The sequence below is a fragment of the Prorops nasuta genome, unplaced genomic scaffold, assembly GCF_024137725.1.
Source record: "Prorops nasuta isolate Cenicafe-Biocafe unplaced genomic scaffold, Cenicafe_Pnas_1.2 PNAS00011, whole genome shotgun sequence".
Classification (NCBI taxonomy): domain Eukaryota; kingdom Metazoa; phylum Arthropoda; class Insecta; order Hymenoptera; family Bethylidae; genus Prorops; species Prorops nasuta.
The window spans coordinates 6,837,221-6,855,028 of NW_027116808.1; the positions used below are offsets into that span (position 1 = coordinate 6,837,221).

The window sequence follows — 17,808 nt, forward strand, 5'->3', positions numbered from 1 at the left end:
GATTTTTATTTACTCAGTTTTAATATTAAATGTGTTTATCAATATTATTATTATAGTATGTGTTTTCAAAATGACAGATTGTGTTAGCAAAATGCAGAAAGCAGATGAACGAATGGCAGATCGAACAAATTACATATATAAAGGTATGCAGAAACAAGAATTAAACATACATTGATCTTTTGTGACTAATTTTAATGAGGTTAGAATGTTGTATTAATAAATATATCTTCTTTAATCATTTAAATTTGCCATAACTTGGTTTGTACGTATGTTTAAAAATTGAATCTAGATATTGTTGTATATTTATAAACGCAGTTATATACCAGCATATACTTTAAGCTTACTCAGGTTATTTAGATCAGATATAATGGATTACGATGGACAAATTAGAAGGTAAATAACATTTAACAATTAATATTTAGATTTAATTCAGTCTTAATCTTTCTGTTATATATGTTAGTGAATATTATTATTGTTTCCTAAATAGCAGATTGTTTTGGAAATATGCAGGAAATAGCTGGATTAATCGAAGATCGATGAGAATGATATACAGGGTGAGGCACTTAAGCCGCCCCAGAATACGAATGCCGAAAGAGGTGTATCTCTTTAACTATAACAGATATTCAATTTTTCCATAGGACATTTTCGAAGCCTCTTGTTATTTGCTTTCAGAAAGGTTCTATGCAAAAATTGAATATCTTTTATAGGTGAAGAGATACGCGCCTTTCTGCATCCATATTCTGGGGCGGCTTAAGTGCCTCACCCTGTATACAGGGTGTAACGAAACGACCGCCTTTTCTCGTAACTGGAGGTTCGGGGTGACAAACTGAGTGCACGTGTAAAATTTCGTTCGAATCGTTCAAGAGGTTTAAAAGTTATTTACATTTAAAAATCACCCTTTTTCGGTCCTTTTCGAACGACTTTGATTGCACAATGGAAAGTGAAGAAAGTGAAAAAACAATTGATGAACACCCCAATTAGAATGTAAAAGTTATCGATCGCACGCGATAATACTTTTGCTATTTATTCCATTAATCTGGCTATCAGATTAATTTTAAAAATAGCAAAATCCTTTTCTTTACATTTCCAATTCAATTCAGTACAATTATCATTGACTGAATTTATGGAAAGAGCGAGAAGACGCAATGAAAAGGAAAGTATCAGAAACTAAGATGTCGCGCGAACGAACTGATAATTTAATAGGAAACGCATGAGGGCATTCTCTTTCTACTAACGAAGCTAAAGAGAATTATTCAAAATCAATACATTGATGTTAGAGAAAACTAAACTTACCCATTTAATGTTCTCCAAGTTCTTTTACATCGAAGTTTTCGAAAAAGCTTCAAACTGGCTCTTCGATGATTTCCAGAAAGCACACTACCACTAATTTTGCATTTAAAAACTCGCGAATTTAAGCAAATTAGGTATTAACCTACGTTTCTTCAAAACACCGGTTAATTTGACACTTTTGAACTGTTTGAAGTATGCTGAAGAGAAAGAGAGAGAGACACACAGAGAGGAGAAATAATAAGTAATTCGTTTTGACTACTCTTAATCAGCCTACTTCAAACAGTTCAAAAGTGTCAAATTAACCAGTGTTTTGAAGTAACGTAGGTTAATATCTAATTTGTTTAAATTCACGAGTGCTTAAATTCAAAAACAGTGATAGTGTGCTTTCTGGAAATCATCGAAAAGCCAGTTTGAAGCTTTTTCGAAAACTTCGATGTAAAAGAACTTGGAGAACATTAAATGGGTAAGTTTAGTTTTCTCTATCATCAATGTATTGATTTTGAATCATTCTCTTTAGCTTCGTTAGTAGAAAGAGAATGCCCTCATGCGTTTCCTATTAAATTATCAGTGCGTTCGCGCGACATCTTAGTTTTTGATACTTTCCTTTTCATTGCATCTTCTCGCTCTTTCCATAAATTTAGTCAATGATAACTGTACTGAATTGAATTGGAAATGTAATGAAAAGGATTTTGCTATTTTTAAAATTGATCTGATAGCCAGATTAATGGAATAAATAGCAAAAGTATTATCGCGCGCGATCGATAATTTTTACATTCTATTGGGATGTTCATCAATTGTTTTTTCACTTTCTCCACTTTCCATTGTGCAGTCAAAGTCGTTGGAAAAGGACTGAAAAAGGGTGATTTTAAAATATAAATAACTTTTAAACCCCATGAACGATTCGAGCAAAATTTTACAGGTGCAATCAGTTTGTCACCCCGAACCTCCAGTTACGAGAAAAGGCGGTCGTTTCGTTACACCCTGTATATATATATATAAAGGTAGACAGAAAGAATAATTTGAAATACAGTAACTGTTTGTGACTAATTTCAATGCAGGTTAGAAGGTTGTATTAACAAAATAAATCTTCTTTCATCATTTAAATTTGCCATAACTTGGTTTGTACGTATGTTTAAAAATTAAATCTATATAAGTACTTTCATATAATTATATGCAGTCATATACCATTAATATTTTAAACTATTGTTATTATATTCTTATAAAATTATTGGCAGGTAATATATTCTTCAAAAATGCTACAACAAGTATCGGAATGGGAAAATAAAATAGAAGTTATCAAATTGTATCCAGGAGCTGCCCCAGTAGCAAGATTGGTCGAGATGACGTCATTATGACCAGAAATCCAGTCATTTTTACATCATTTGAGCCAATTTTGGTAACGGGGTGATTATGTAGAGTATGAGCCATTTATGGATATTAGAAAATCATTCAATTAGACAATGCTACGGAGGATGATAAATTTGGATTTCGACTAAAAATAGGCCTGGTATTTTACACTGCGTAAGATCTACAAAATTGTAAGACAAAAATATTAAAATTTATAAATACATATTCATGTTTTTACAGATATATTTTTTTGTATTAATTTCAGATTATGTTGGAGAATTCTGTTTGGTATATGGTGATACATGATGCTTATCAATAAACTCTAATACAATAATATTAAGATACTTATTTCAATTTAATTTGTGACCTGCAGGTAGTGGAAATTTAAATATTATCACATTTTCGGTTCATAGCCTCTTGTATTGTTATTATATTCTTATAAAATGATTACCAGGCAATATATTCTTAAATAATGCAACAACAAGCATCCGAATGGAAAAAAAGAGTAGAAATAATTTGTATCCAGCAGCTGTATGTTGAGTATGAGCCATTTGTGGATATTATAAAATTATTCAATTATATTATGTTTGAGATGAGCTTTATGTAGCAAAGCAATAATTAAAAGGAAAATTATATTGTATAATACGTACATATCCAATTTTAATTCAAACCAATTTTCTCTTAAGTAGCATTATTTATATAATAAATTTGTCTTATTTACAGGATATGTTAGAAAGAAGAAGGAGCATCTAGAATAGTGGAAAATTGGGTAAACTCTCAATTATTTGCATAGAGGTATGCAGAAAAAAATTTTAACATACGTAAACTGTTGGTGCCTATAATTATTGAAGATACAAGGTTTAAGAAATAAATAAATCTTTCATTATTTAAAATTGTCATTATTTGTTGTGTATGTATATTTAAGTAGTCAGCTTGGGTACTATTATGTTTGAGATGAAGTTTCAGCAGCAAAGTAACAATTGAAAGGAAAATTATATTGTATTATACGTATCCAATTTTAATTCAAACCAATTTTCTCTTAAATAGCATTTTTTTATATTATAAATTTATCTTATTTACAGGTTATCGTAGAAAGAAGAAGGAGCATTTACAATGGTGGAAAATTGACTAAGCTGTCACATATTTGCGTAAAGATAAGCATATAAAACATTTTAACATACGTAAACTGTTAGTGCCTAACTATTGAAGATAGATGGTTTTAGTAATAAGTAGATCTTTCATCATTTAAAATTGTCATTAATTGTTGTATATGTATATTTAAATAGTAAGTCTGGGAACTATTATGTATGACTTGAGCTTTAGGTAGCAAAGCAACATTTGAAAGAAAATTATATTGTTTAATATGTATCCAAAATTAATCCAAACAAATTTTCTCTTAATTAGCATCGTTTATATTAAAATTTTGTTTTATTTACAGGTTATTTCAGAAAGAAGAAGGAGCATCTATAATAGGGGGAAATTGGCTAAGCAGTCACATGTTTGCGTAAAGATATGCAGATAAAACATTATAACTTACAAAAACTTTTGGTGACTAATGTTAATGAGGATAGAAAGTTGTTGTAATAAGCAGATCTTTCATCATTTTAATTTTTCATTAACCGATGTATATGTATATTTAAATAGTAAGCCTGGGAACTATTATATATGATTTGAGCTATAAGTAGCAAAGCAACAATTGAAAGAAAATTGTATCGTATAATACCTATCTAATTTTAATTTATACATATTTTATCTTAATTAGCAATGTTTATATTATAATTTTCTTATTTACAGGTTATATCAGAAACAAGAAGGAGCATCTAGAATAGTGGAAAATAGGCTAAGCAGTCACTTGTTTGCGTAAAGATATGCAGATGAAACATTATAACTTACGAAAATTTTTGTTGACTAATTTTAATGAGGATAGAAGGTTGTAGTAATAAGTAGAACTTTCATCATCTAAATTTGTCATTAATTGCTGTATATGTTAATGATATTGATCAAGTAACACGGTAGTGTTACGCGGCAAGTAATTAAAAGACAGTGTGACACTACCTACTTTTACGCCAAGATTGAACCAAACTATACCTATGGATATTTCCGAATGATATATCTCGTAATAGGTTTATTTAATTAAAAATTTAATAAATATGCTCATATATAATGTCGAAATAAGCTTTCCAACAAGACCACAAACATTGAAATCGTTTCGCACATTGTAGAGATATTAATATTTGTATTTTTGAAGTGCCTTTTTCCATCAATTTCTTCCGACCGAAAAATTTCTTCCGACCGAGGTATAGTGTCTGCATCGGATCTCTCACTCTTTCACGTTACAGATCCATCTACTGTATCTTCTATCCTTTATTAGCTTTGATCTTGGCCGCGTTCATTTATTAACTGCAAGTGCTAAAACTCTATAATGTATGTAACGTAAACTATAGGTTTTCAATACTGACAGTACATAAATGAACACTGCCGCAGAATTATATTCTCAAACGTTGCAATTGGTGACAATACATAGTGGATATTCTTATATTTTAATAAAATGAATATGCAATACGTTTAACTAGTTACGGAAACTGTTGGCTCAACTAATAAAATGAAAGTGAGATACGTTAAATTATAGAGTTTTGTGACCTGCAGGTAGTGGAATAGTGGAATAAATATTAATAACACATTTTCTGTACATAACCTCTCGTATTATTATTATATTTTTAAAAAATGCTTAACAGTTAACATATTGTTCAATAAAGCAACAGTAAGCATTAGATGAAAAAAAAGTAGTGGAAGTAATCATTTGGATCTATCAGCTGAATATTTTGAGTCTGAGCCATATGTGGATATTTCAGAATTTATTCAATTAGAGGATGCTATGGAGGATAATGAATTGGGAGTTGTACCAAACGAAGGCCTTGTATTTACTATGGAGTAAGATATATAAAATTCAAAGATAATGATATTAAAATATAAATACATACTTAAGTTTTTAAAGATATATTTTGTTGTATTAATTGCAGATTACAGAATTTATTCAATTAGACGATGCTATGGAGGATGATGAATTGGGAGTTGGACTAAACGAAGGCCTTGTATTTAGCATGGAGTAAGATATATAAAATTCAGAGACAAAAATATTAAAATATAAATACATACTTAAGTTTTTAAAGATATATTTTGTTGTATTAATTGCAGATATTTGGTGGAGAATTACGTTTAACTGGAGGAAATATTAGGAGATGTAGATAATGACTGCAGGATCTTTGATAGTCCGGGTCAAATTGAACTGTAAACACAAATGACAGTCATACGCCAACCGATTAACATGCTGCAAAATCTAAATTTTCTTATATGTGGTGTATTTTTAAAAGATAATCTATTTATGATGGAGCTGAGTTTTTATCTGGCACTATGGCTGATCTTAGTGTTATGATAAATCTTAAAATACCTCATGTAAGAATTTAAAGCAAGGTAGATTTATTATCAAAGAATGCAAGAAAAATGTATGGTTACTTAGAGCCTAATCCATATTGTTTATTGGCAGATATGAGCAATGAATCTTGGAATATAAAATATTTTTTGAAATTGACAGAAGCTTTTGTTAGGCTGTTTGAGGATTACAGCCTATTTCGTTTTTATTGATTAAATATCAAAGTGGAGGAATGTATAGCAGATATTAAACTTACAACAGTCGACATTATACAATATGGAGGAGATGCAGATGTTAAAACACAACACTTTGATGAACCTAATTAAAATGAGTGATAGTGCAAATTATTATAAAATTAATGTAACATTTTAAACAGTTTAATTATGCATTTTTTGATATTATTCAGACAAACTTGGAGACTAAAGCTAAATTATATAAAGAGCAAACTTAAAATTAATTGAAGCTCTCATGGTAAATTATGTAAATTTATTTTTACATAAACTTATCTTGCATGACAAAAAAGTGTTCAATTTATTTACCTAATTAATCTTTTTCACAGTAATAGATTAAATGCTAAAATTGCATTGAGCTATATAGTTCAGTATGAAATTCTTATAACAAAATTTTTTAACCTTATTGGGCTTCAGGAACTACAACGAATAGATTAACAATGAGTACAAATCACTCTTATAGCAAAACTAAATATTTAAAGCTTAATGAGAATTAGTAGAAGATTTTTTAAATGTACCTAAAATGGCCACTCATGAAAATCTGATAAAAATACATATTTTTCTTAACTATAATCCCCATGGAGGTACAAAGTACCTGGAGAGAGCATAAGTTTACGGGGTTGCCAGGTAAAACGTGAGAGGAAAGAAGATTGGCTACCATTTTAGTACCTGTAGAAATGTAGCTATGTATATTATTATATATATATATATCATATTGTTAATCTAGAATATCGTGAACCAAGATAAATTAATAATACGGAGTGAATGTAGATGATTGGTGAATGGCGGGAAATAGGAATATTTACCAAATGCAAACTGATGCAACCTGTCCATTGAACTCATTAGAATGTAGTGTTATCCATAATGGGCTATTACCCTAGTAGCATTTTCTGTCTACAGATTCTGCTGCAGATCTTGACCTTTTCTGTTTCCGCCATGGCGGGGAATCTGGCCTGCAGATCTGCAGTACAGGAGCTTCCTACAGACTGTCTACAGAAAGTAGACAGATTCTGTATGAATTCTGCATGTGTCGGAATGAGTGGTCAGTCGGTAACATTAACGGAATTGAAACGGTGGTAAAGTAGATTACCAAATGATAAAATGACCAAATGATATTTTCGCCAAAAAATGCTAACTTCATATTGGTCAAAAGTCGGTATTGAAGATTATCGGTAAAAACGTCAAAATTGCTGAAATTTGAGGAACTGGCAACGTTGGACAGGATAGGATATGGTGTGTGTGACAAGTAGGTTATATATGAGAGGAAAATATCAAAACAAATAATATCAGAGGCTATAAATATTACATTGTCGACGCTCTGGATTTATCAGATAAGTAAATTTTTTCAAATTAATAATTAAAAAGAATAAATCTCTTTGTGATAATATTTTTAATTCCTATAGGTGAGCAATCTGCTGTCAACATTGTTTTATACAATAATGTGAAAACAGAGGGAATACATATGCTTTGATTTCTGCACTTTGTTGTTATTGACTTGAATTACATCTGGCCTTGCATAATGAGACTATTCGATTTCAATATATAAGGGTTTACGTAGGAAGACTGCGAACAGAAACTGCTGACAGGCGAATGAAATCTATTATATCTTATGGGTAGCAGTGATTTGCTGAAATTTTAGGAACTGGCAACGTTGGACAGGATAGGATGTGGTGTGTGTGACAGTAGGTTATATATGAGAGGAAAATGTCAAAACAAATAATATCAGAGGCTATAAATATTACATTGTCGACGCTCTGGATTTATCAGATAAGTAAATTTTTTCAAATTAATAATTAAAAAGAATAAATCTCTTTGTGATAATATTTTTAATTCCTATAGTTGAACAATCCAGCTCTACTGACTTTTATGAAGCTAATCAATGTTATGGAGCTTTATAAAAGTAGGATCTGAAAAGTAAGTACAGTGAATGTGTCAAAATATATATACATGAAAATTTGATAGTTCTAATATACATTTATTATACTAGTCAGGCTTGAACATGAATAAGTGATTCCTTTTGCTTTCAGACTTGACGAATAAAAATAAATGCCTTAATAAAATAATGGGTACTATTTTACTGATAAAAACCCTCATTTGGATTACATAAATCTCAGCTTTGAAATGGAAGTCTAATTATTATATACACACACACAGGCTTTTATTATATAATAAATAAATGGTAGAAAATCTTAATTCTGAAGTTTAACTATATATTTGTATTTGTATTGTAAATAATATTTATTTACTTAATAAATAACTAAAATAAATTGATTTTTAAATATATTATTTTTCTTATAGATGAAACGTAAATGTATTTCTCAAAATTTGATTCAGAAAAGTAGTGCAGCAAATTGACAAGACTGATGATTAATTAACTATTATATGATGATTACTATCAATCTAAGCATAGCAAAATTAGCAGCGGTATAGTGCTTAATTTAAGGAGTGCATTGCTCAGCAATAATAATAAGTCGAATTTCCGAATTTCGTTGTCATTTGTAAACTACGGATAAATGTAATATATAATAGGGCAAAAGTAGTAGTTCTTTATTTGTAATTTTGGATGTATAATTGTGCGACTAAATGGATAAAGTGGAAGCGATCATGTTTTTAAACGCCTATATCCTATTAAATCCGCTCCTTATAATGCAATTTATTATTTTTCATTTAAACTGATGTTATTATCCATGTGAAATCTCTAACTCTAGTCTACCCTAGTATATATATAATGATGACGACTATCCTTTCACCCCTTTTTATAATTTTATTATCTTCAAAAATTATTATATATATATATATATATGTATAGATAAGAGTTGTAGGTATTCTATATATGAATAAATGAAATTTTTTATTAAAAATATTAAACTGAATATATATATTATTTTCTTCTCCACATAGTTCTTTAATCTTATTCGTATAATAAAAATAAATAAAATTGATAATCTAATAATAACAATATAATGATGAAAATAATTGTAATATTTAATTATTATATATAATGCATGACTCATATTTTATACTTTTAAGAAAAGAAAATAATTTTTAATTTAACAACATTTCTTCTTCATATTCTTCTTCTCTTGTGGCATTGTCATCTTCGTTACCTAAACAGTAACGAAATGAATATTACAATATTTTTACAGTTATACAGAAGCAAATTATTTTTAACATGCTATTTATATCTAGGTTATTATAACTGTATATAATCTATTATACAGGGTGTCTTTTTTTCAGTGTTCTAAGTGAATATTTCCAAAATTAATAATGTTGTGAAAAACATCTGTTTCAAAAAGAACCCTTATGGCTTAAAGGGCAACGTTGTTACTTAATGAGTGACTGTGCCCATGCATTTAGTGAAATACGATTCTATTTACAGTTTAAATGAAAAATTGTAATACTGTCTTATAAAAGCTATATTGAAGAAAACTAAATATACCACATGCAATGATATATAAATGTTGAAATTTTTGAAATTTACGTGACCTTCAACTAATTTAAGAAAGATCAAGCAATGATAACAATTTATTTGTGCTATGGAACAATTTGTTGAAAATACTTATCATTACTTTCTATATATATATGTGTATTTAGGGTGGTCGTTAAAAATTTTTTCGTCGGATCCTTAAAAAACACTAGTATCTGATGAGAAACTACAGTGGTTGAAACCTGTGGCCTGACAAATGATGGAAACACGTGCCTCAATGCGATCAAATACAATTTTCGAAGAATTTTACAGTTTTTCGCAGATAACTCATTAAATATTCGATTCTATGAAAAGATGCATATAACCTTTTCTCTGAAGAATTAAATTCTACATAATAAAGGTTCTATACATTTTTCTTCTAGAATGCATACTAATCGAGATATTCCTGAAAAATCGATCCTCTTTTTCGTTTATACACATTATATTGATATGTTTATATGAATAATTATTTTTGGTTTACCGTACAATTAACATATTTCATTAACTTAAGAGAAATAAAATGTGTAACTACAGTGAAATAAGAAGAACTATACTCATATGAGCATGTCAATATAATGTGTATAAACGAAAAAGAGGATCGATTTTTCAGGAATATCTCGATTAGTATGCATTCTAGAAGAAAAATGTATAGAACCTTTATTATGTAGAATTTAATTCTTCAGAGAAAAGGTTATATGCATCTTTTCATAGAATCGAATATTTAATGAGTTATCTGCGAAAAACTGTAAAATTCTTCGAAAATTGTACTTGATCGCATTGAGGCACGTGTTTCCATCATTTGTCAGGCCACAGGTTTCAACCACTGTAGTTTCTCATCAGATACTAGTGTTTTTTAAGGATCCGACAAAAATTTTTTTTTTAACGACCACCCTAGTGTATATATATATTATGTGTATAAGTGAATTAAAATGGACCACTCTGTATACAGATTTCTATCGGATAGACATACCGGGTTTTTCTTGAGTACGTACGCTAAGAAAATGGAAAACAATAATAATTATGCGATTTTCGAAAGATACGTCATCAATTTCAGTTTTTTAGGGGAAATTCAATAAATATTTAAACCAAATTCTAAGTGGAGGTACATAGAAGTTATGAAGGTCACCTTGATTATTTTAAATGGAAACTTATTTATTTTTGTTGTTTATTCTTACAGATTATCTCAAGAGCTTTTCAAAACACTATATTATTTTATAATTTCATCTAGTGGTTCAGTAAATATTTAGATTTAAAGTTGCATATACAAGTGTATTTGGCTGAAGTATTATGTGTAACTGCTACGAAATTCGTATATGTAATTTTAAATTGACATATGTAGTGAAACACTAGATGAAATCATAAAATAATCTAGTTTATTGAGAAGCTCTTGAGATAAGCTATAAGAATAATGTACAACAAAAATATTTAACTTTTTATTTCAAACAATCAAGATGACCTTCATAATTTGTATGTTCCTCCACTTAGAATTTTGTTTAAATGGTTATTGAATTTCCCCCTCAAAACTTAGATTGATGTCTTTCGGAAATCCTATAATTATTATAGTTTTCCATTTATTTGAGTTTAATACTTTTTAAAAAAAACACCCGTTATACGATAAACTATACATATAATTTTCAAGCACTTTAGAGAGAGAGAGAGATTACGGTAAGTTAATAAAAATTTATAGGACATTCCAAACTCAATATTTTTTCCTTTTGCATTTATTTCTTTTGTTAACGTAAAAGTAGCATACATATACAGGGCGATGTACCGAAAAGGTAACAGGTGTATTTTAAGACAGCAAAATATTTTGCAACTTATTAAGTTTATCTTCAACATTTCTATAAGAACCTGAATCGATATTGAACATTTTTTATTTGGTTATTTTTTGACCCCTTTAAAGTATCATTTGGCATGTCTGAACACTTTCTTGAAAAATACTTATGCTGTCTGAAAATAACTTTTTTACTTTCATCGGTGTTACCCTGTATAGTATATTGTTTAATAATATTGTGGAACAGAAAAATAAAAAAGATTCTTCTACTAACAAATTGGATATAATACACGAATTTATTGAGTAACCCACCTTATTAACACAAAATTTTAAGATAAATTTCAGAAAAATATTACAGAAATATTTTATTGTTTGAGAAATGTTAATGAAATCTATCTGAAAGATTCAGTGTTATCAGTGTAGTAGTAATCAAACTTAAGTATATTAAAGCTCATACATACTTGAATTATTTGAATTTTCATATCCAACATCGCTGAAAATATCTGACGTGAAGTTAATGGATTGGTTCAAAAATTCAGTTATTTTTTTTCTTAAAGTTAAACTGTTTACGTCCAAAATAAAATAATGTCTTAAGTTATTCCATGCTTTTGCCAGCCATTTGGTTAAATTATCTATAGTTCTTTCTTGCACATACGTGCCTCCTTGTAACTGATTAAATGTTAACTGATAGTTTTTAATTATTTGAATAATTGTATCTACAAAAAGAGAATAAATACATAGGTATAAACATACTGATGTATATATGGTCCACCGAACACAAAAAATCTAAACGATAGACATAAAATGATGTTTATCTTCGTAAGTAGGAAATATACCAATATTTGTAATAAAATATTTCGAGTGATAATCAAAAGACGCTTCAAAAAGGTCTTATAGACAAAATGTATATTTATAGTAGCTACGAAGTTAAGCAGATTTTCATATCCATGGCGTAGATCATTATTGTAATGATAGTAAAGTGAAGATATGCAACTGTAAACATATGAATATGAATTTGTCAAAAAATTACAGATTTGATGGGTATTTATAATAGTATTACCTAATCAAGAGAAATGGTAATGTCTCGGCGGCAAATGCATACGGCTGAGCACTATCGTTTAATATGCATATGCATCACTATACAGTCTCGCTGATTACTCCGTACTGGTATACACACGATCCTAATACGTAAAATTATATACTTACAGAAAAATTTATGAACAGGTGGATTGATCCCTATTAAATCTTTCAAATATCGGTGGTATCTTTCCTGTCCATTATTTGTTCTGTCTACCGTTCTGAACATTGAAAATACTTCCGGAGAAGTTTTGACTATCCATTGTCTTCTGAAATATACAATAAAAGGAGATATGACGTCAAAAATGTTCTCATTTTTCTCAGCCTCTTCGCAAAGATCAATAAAGGCCCTTTCAATAAATTGCGCCGGTAAAAAGCATAAGTTAATAAACTTTCTTATTAACATTTTTAAGATTTTTGAATTTTCCACGTCTAATGCTTCAATTTCCCTTCTTATTCCTAATTTCCTTAGCTTTTTCCTAATAGCCTGTAAGTAAATACAAAATTTTGATTATCGTTTTTCCAAATGGATCATGGTAAAAAGTATGCATATATTAATGTCCGGAATTTTTGAAACACCAAAGTATAAATTGACTGAGCATTTGAGATATTAAAAAATGTTATTAACGTTTCAATATAAAGATAAAGGCTATGTCGAACTCTCAATTGGAGGATTTTCAATGAAAATCATCATTATTTACATATTCTTAGTATAATTATACATTTCAACGATATATACATTTATGCAGTTGTAAAAGGGATTAACGTTTTACTTTTTTACTGTAACTTTTGCCTCAATTAATAAGTCAACATAAAATTAAATTAGATTTGATATATTCCATTAAAGATACCATAAAATAACATGTCGAATGCAAGCAAATTGACCTAGGTATAAATTATTGAATTAGAGAGAGAGAGAGAGAAATATTATTTTAATTTTTTTTTCCATTCTATTGTGATATGTTTAAGCAACTTTATATATATGCAGTAATAACATATATACGTAAGGGTTAAGACTGATATCTGAAGGTTTGCTACCCACAATTATATATCATATGCTATAATTTATTTTTCTATTAATGCTAAAGTGAAGACTAATTGAAATATAAAACTATCACAAGAAGGCTATAATTACATATGATTACAGTATTAAATACTTACATAAACTAAATGAAAGTAACATCCATTATTTTCACATTGTGGGAATACATCCTTTATTGAACTATATAAGGCTACTTCATAGTCTGTCATAAAATTGGTGGGAGACATTTGCGGTGCAATATGCTCCTTTATTAATTCAAAAGTTTTTCTGTATAAATTTTTTGTCTTTTTTGACATTATCGCCCATGCAAAGGGAATAATCTACAAAGAATATTAATATTAATTAATGAAAGACGTTCTTCTATTTATAAAATAATTATTTGTTAATTAAAATATGATGATTTTAAGTTAAGAATTGATTAATTTGACGTTGATGACTATATATAGAAGACTATTTTAATATAATAAAATAATGTAAGAAAACTCCACTTGCTGGTTAACGTGTTGCTACGTTTGACAAAACTACAAGGTAATTTTTGCCGGATAAAGAGGGAGAGAGGTCATGAGATGGACGAGATTGTAAAATGTTAGTGTGGAAATTGGGCTGACTGGATAGAGATTAATTATTGTTATATGGAAAAAGATCTATTATAAATGATAAGGATTGACTGCAATTATTCTGTCGATGATTTTACCATGAAGAAGTCAAATCCCAGATTATGATGTAGAATATCACCGATTTATTGCCGAAGTTTTGGACTCGCAGTGCTTTAATTGACACGCCGTATTTGCATCCAAATGAGGCAGACATCATTTCATCTACACAAATATCAATTTTTATAAATAGATTTAACATTGCATGTAGCATAGCATCTCTCTTTCTGTCCCTTTTTATCTCTTTCTCTTTTTCTTTCACTCCTTTCTCGTATACTGATCAAGATTAATTGTAGCTATATAAGTAAATTCAAATAAAACAGCAGGATGCTTATATTTGAAATCAGTTAATTCTTAAAAAAATAAAATATCTTAGAGCGTACTTTTTCATATCGCTTCGTCATTATTGTGAGAAGTTGATATGCGCCATCAATATCTGGCTTCGTTTGGAACGTTGCGTCTGCGTAGAAACATGTCGCATCTTTTAATATATTTTCGGAGAATTTCTTAACTCCAAATACAATGCTTATGCTGTCTCTATCTGCTTCGTCCACATACTTCACTACGCTTAATTTATAATTGATACCATTACTATTAAAATTAAGTAATTGTTTCCAGATATCATTTAAATTTAATATGATGTCCACTTCAAATATATTTGTGGGAAGAGGAGGCCTCGATAGTTGGCACCATTTTCGTAGACTGTGTTTGATCTCATTAAATGATAAGCACAGTACATCATCAGGAAAACTAAAATAAAAAAAGATACTTTGAATAATATAACAGAGTGATTTATCAAAGCCTCTTTTAATACTACAGTTTAAATGTTTCAGGATGTTGGATATATACCTATTATAAATTAAAATAGTCTTAATCCTTTGCGTGCAAACGTGGATTATTTTTGTTCAAGCGATATCTATTCTGCTGGACAAATTTTGATAGAGGGGATAGGGACGAATCGTATGTTTGTAAATAATTCTACAAAGTTGATATTGTAACTGTGAAAGTCACACCGAGTTAGTTTAATTGTAGCCCTTGTAGCAATAAATACAAATTTCACGTGGACATAAATGATCCAAGTTTTCAGTAAAGATTGATCAATTCGCCAGGTATATAGAATTTTTTTCTTATTTTAGAAGAATAGATTTTAATTCTTATAATTAGAAATTTAACGGAAATTTATTATTCGTTTACGTATGGCTCAGACATAAAAAATGGAACAGCGTTCGGCTTCTGAGATTCATTGTATCTTACGGCATAAAGAAGTCATTCAGTATTTTGGCGGAGAAAATAACCATGAGGAATAAGATCGATACGGATTACGTTGAAGAAGACGAAGAAGTATCTAGTATATTTTTTCATTATCCGATAACATAGACTCGTCGATTTCTGATATTGAAAAAGAAAATGAAGCGATCGATTAAGAAAGTCTAAGTACAAAACGGCAATAGTTTATATATAGCAAAGATAAGTGCAAATAATGTTTGAATTTGCCAGAAATACACACGAGCTCGAAAATCACATAAAACATTGCGCTTGTCTAGTACGAAAGGATCATGTCAATCAATGAGCACTTCTTTACAATCTTTGCATGTATGTTTAAAGGTGATATGCTTGAGAGTGTTTTACAATGGACTCTAAATAATAGATGAGAGATGCAAAAAAATTACATTGATTCATAAAAATCAATGTTAATTGAAATTTGAACTGATGATGTATTTTCTACTAAAAAAACCCGATTTTAATCGGACTTCCTGGAAAGTACTCATTATTGACTTTATATAAAGTATACATAACGATAGTCACTTAATTAGCCCCAAAGCAGACATAAAAACGTATATCTCTCTAACCATATTAAGCGATATTAAATTTTTTCATATATACCTTTCTGAAAGTAAATAACAAAAGGTTTGAAAATATTCTATAAACAAAATTGAATATCTGATATATTCCTAAAGATATACACGTATTTTTATGTCTATATTCTAGCTGTTTATAAATCTTTATTACAGAAGACTTAATGAGGGTATTACATACTTTTGACACATTTCTGTGTAAACTTCACGTGGCGTAATCAAGCTGCTTTGAGCATATTGAAATGCATTTTCGCGAAGTTTGGCGACTTTCAAATATTTGTCATCCGCTTCATGCATATTGTGCTCTTTGGTCACAATCATTTCACTGTCGCCAACTTTTTTCCCACGACCAGAGCACATACGATCCTTGCATCTGAAATAGCTGAAATTGAAAATGCAATATAATTCATTTACATTATATACTGTAAATAATAATGCATACTTTGTAACATGTTGGCTGCTACGTTACATTTTTTACAACGTATTCTATATGGACCTGTCGGCCACCAGTGACCCACGTAGCAGTCAACGTGCTAATCTCACATTTCATGTAAACAAACATCGCGCTGTATAAAGGATAAAGAATTGGTTAATACAACTTACGTAATATATTCATCATTAGAATTTTTGTATTTTTTAATAATGTGGTATTCAAAACCTTCAAAATGAACATGGCTTTTTTTCCGAATAACATAATTGTCTCTTGTAATAAATGACCGCTCCCGACATCTCTTATATAGAATATTCATATTCTTATTTATGTTCATATTTACAGTAATATAGTTTTATGTGGCTTCACTTTTTTATATAAAATAAACTATTAATTTGTCACTGAAACGATAATTAAGTTTCAATGGACTATATCAATACACCGAACAAGCTTAGCACGAGTCTAGATAAGATCAACTGTCTCACTTTCACCTTTAGTACACTGTTGATTCAATCTTTGTCCTCAGTAGTTGCTAAGTTGAGAATCGAGCTAAGTTCAAATTATTGATATCGCTCAATATAAACGATCAATATCGATATCTGTTGTCAAGTTTAAATCGATGCACTATATGCAGTACAGCGATTACTTGCACAAAGTGCAAGTAAATGCAATTATACATGTGTTTCAAATTATAATTATATATAATACATTACACGTATATATGTAATTTCGTTTAAGATGAACATAAATAAAAAAATTAATTTTTCATATAAGAAGTTGTATACAACGAAAACTTGAATAATAAAATATCGTTTACATATCATTAAAAAATATAGTGATGTTAATTTTTTCAAGGATTCATTTGATACTTTTTACAATATTGTATGCGTGTGGACAATACACATTAAAATACCAGTTATGAATGTATAACGTAACGTCTTTTATTAAAGTTGGTAGCTATGTACTACACATTTTCTTCAGTTCAGGTAAAGTACGCAAATTGAGAGAAGTACTTTATATATATCTTTATATGCTTACATGAACTAATTTTCATGTTCTCTTTGAATTCCATCTTTTTTAGATATAATAATCGTTTGTGTATTGGTCGAAGTAAAAAAGTGAGAAATAACAAAGTAATATTAATAATAATTGAAGGAATAAAATAAATTTGAAATTTGTAAACCAAAGAGAAGCTGTATTCCAATTATTTTAA

The 17,808-nt window shown here is 29.1% G+C and overlaps 2 protein-coding genes across 4 annotated transcripts; both read right to left on the reverse strand.

The window, feature by feature from the left end:
* Positions 1 to 9,194: 9,194 nt before the first annotated feature.
* On the reverse strand, positions 9,195 to 14,845 carry LOC136777550 (uncharacterized). Of its 3 annotated transcripts, none has more exons than XM_066733938.1 (5): positions 14,693 to 14,845; positions 14,351 to 14,474; positions 13,776 to 13,976; positions 11,999 to 13,101; positions 9,195 to 9,404 (listed from the first exon to the last, which is right to left on the reverse strand). In XM_066733938.1, the coding sequence occupies exons 2-4, from the start codon at positions 14,351 to 14,353 to the stop codon at positions 12,649 to 12,651; spliced, it is 657 nt and encodes a 218-aa protein (XP_066590035.1). In that variant the 5' UTR covers positions 14,354 to 14,474; positions 14,693 to 14,845; the 3' UTR covers positions 9,195 to 9,404; positions 11,999 to 12,648. The 3 variants fall into 3 exon arrangements, with proteins under 3 accessions (XP_066590035.1, XP_066590034.1, XP_066590036.1); XM_066733937.1 differs by having other exon boundaries at positions 14,351 to 14,605; XM_066733939.1 differs by having other exon boundaries at positions 11,999 to 12,253; positions 12,374 to 13,101; positions 14,351 to 14,845.
* On the reverse strand, positions 14,568 to 17,018 carry LOC136777312 (uncharacterized). Its single transcript, XM_066733479.1, has 4 exons — positions 16,769 to 17,018; positions 16,347 to 16,547; positions 14,693 to 15,059; positions 14,568 to 14,639 (listed from the first exon to the last, which is right to left on the reverse strand). Exons 1-4 carry the CDS (start codon positions 16,930 to 16,932, stop codon positions 14,568 to 14,570), a joined length of 804 nt encoding a protein of 267 aa, XP_066589576.1. The 5' UTR covers positions 16,933 to 17,018.
* Positions 17,019 to 17,808: the final 790 nt, after the last annotated feature.

Coding starts and splice junctions, on each gene's coding strand:
- LOC136777550 (XM_066733938.1), bottom strand. Junction 13,102..13,775: donor GTTACTTTCATTTAGTTTAT/GTAAGTATTTAA, acceptor ATTTACTTACAG/GCTATTAGGAAAAAGCTAAG.
- LOC136777312 (XM_066733479.1), bottom strand. CDS start 16,932: ATGAACATAAATAAGAATATGAATATTCTATATAAGAGATGTCGGGAG. Junction 16,548..16,768: donor TCTAATGATGAATATATTAC/GTAAGTTGTATT, acceptor TTTCAATTTCAG/CTATTTCAGATGCAAGGATC. Junction 14,640..14,692: donor TGACGAAGCGATATGAAAAA/GTACGCTCTAAG, acceptor TTCAAATATAAG/CATCCTGCTGTTTTATTTGA.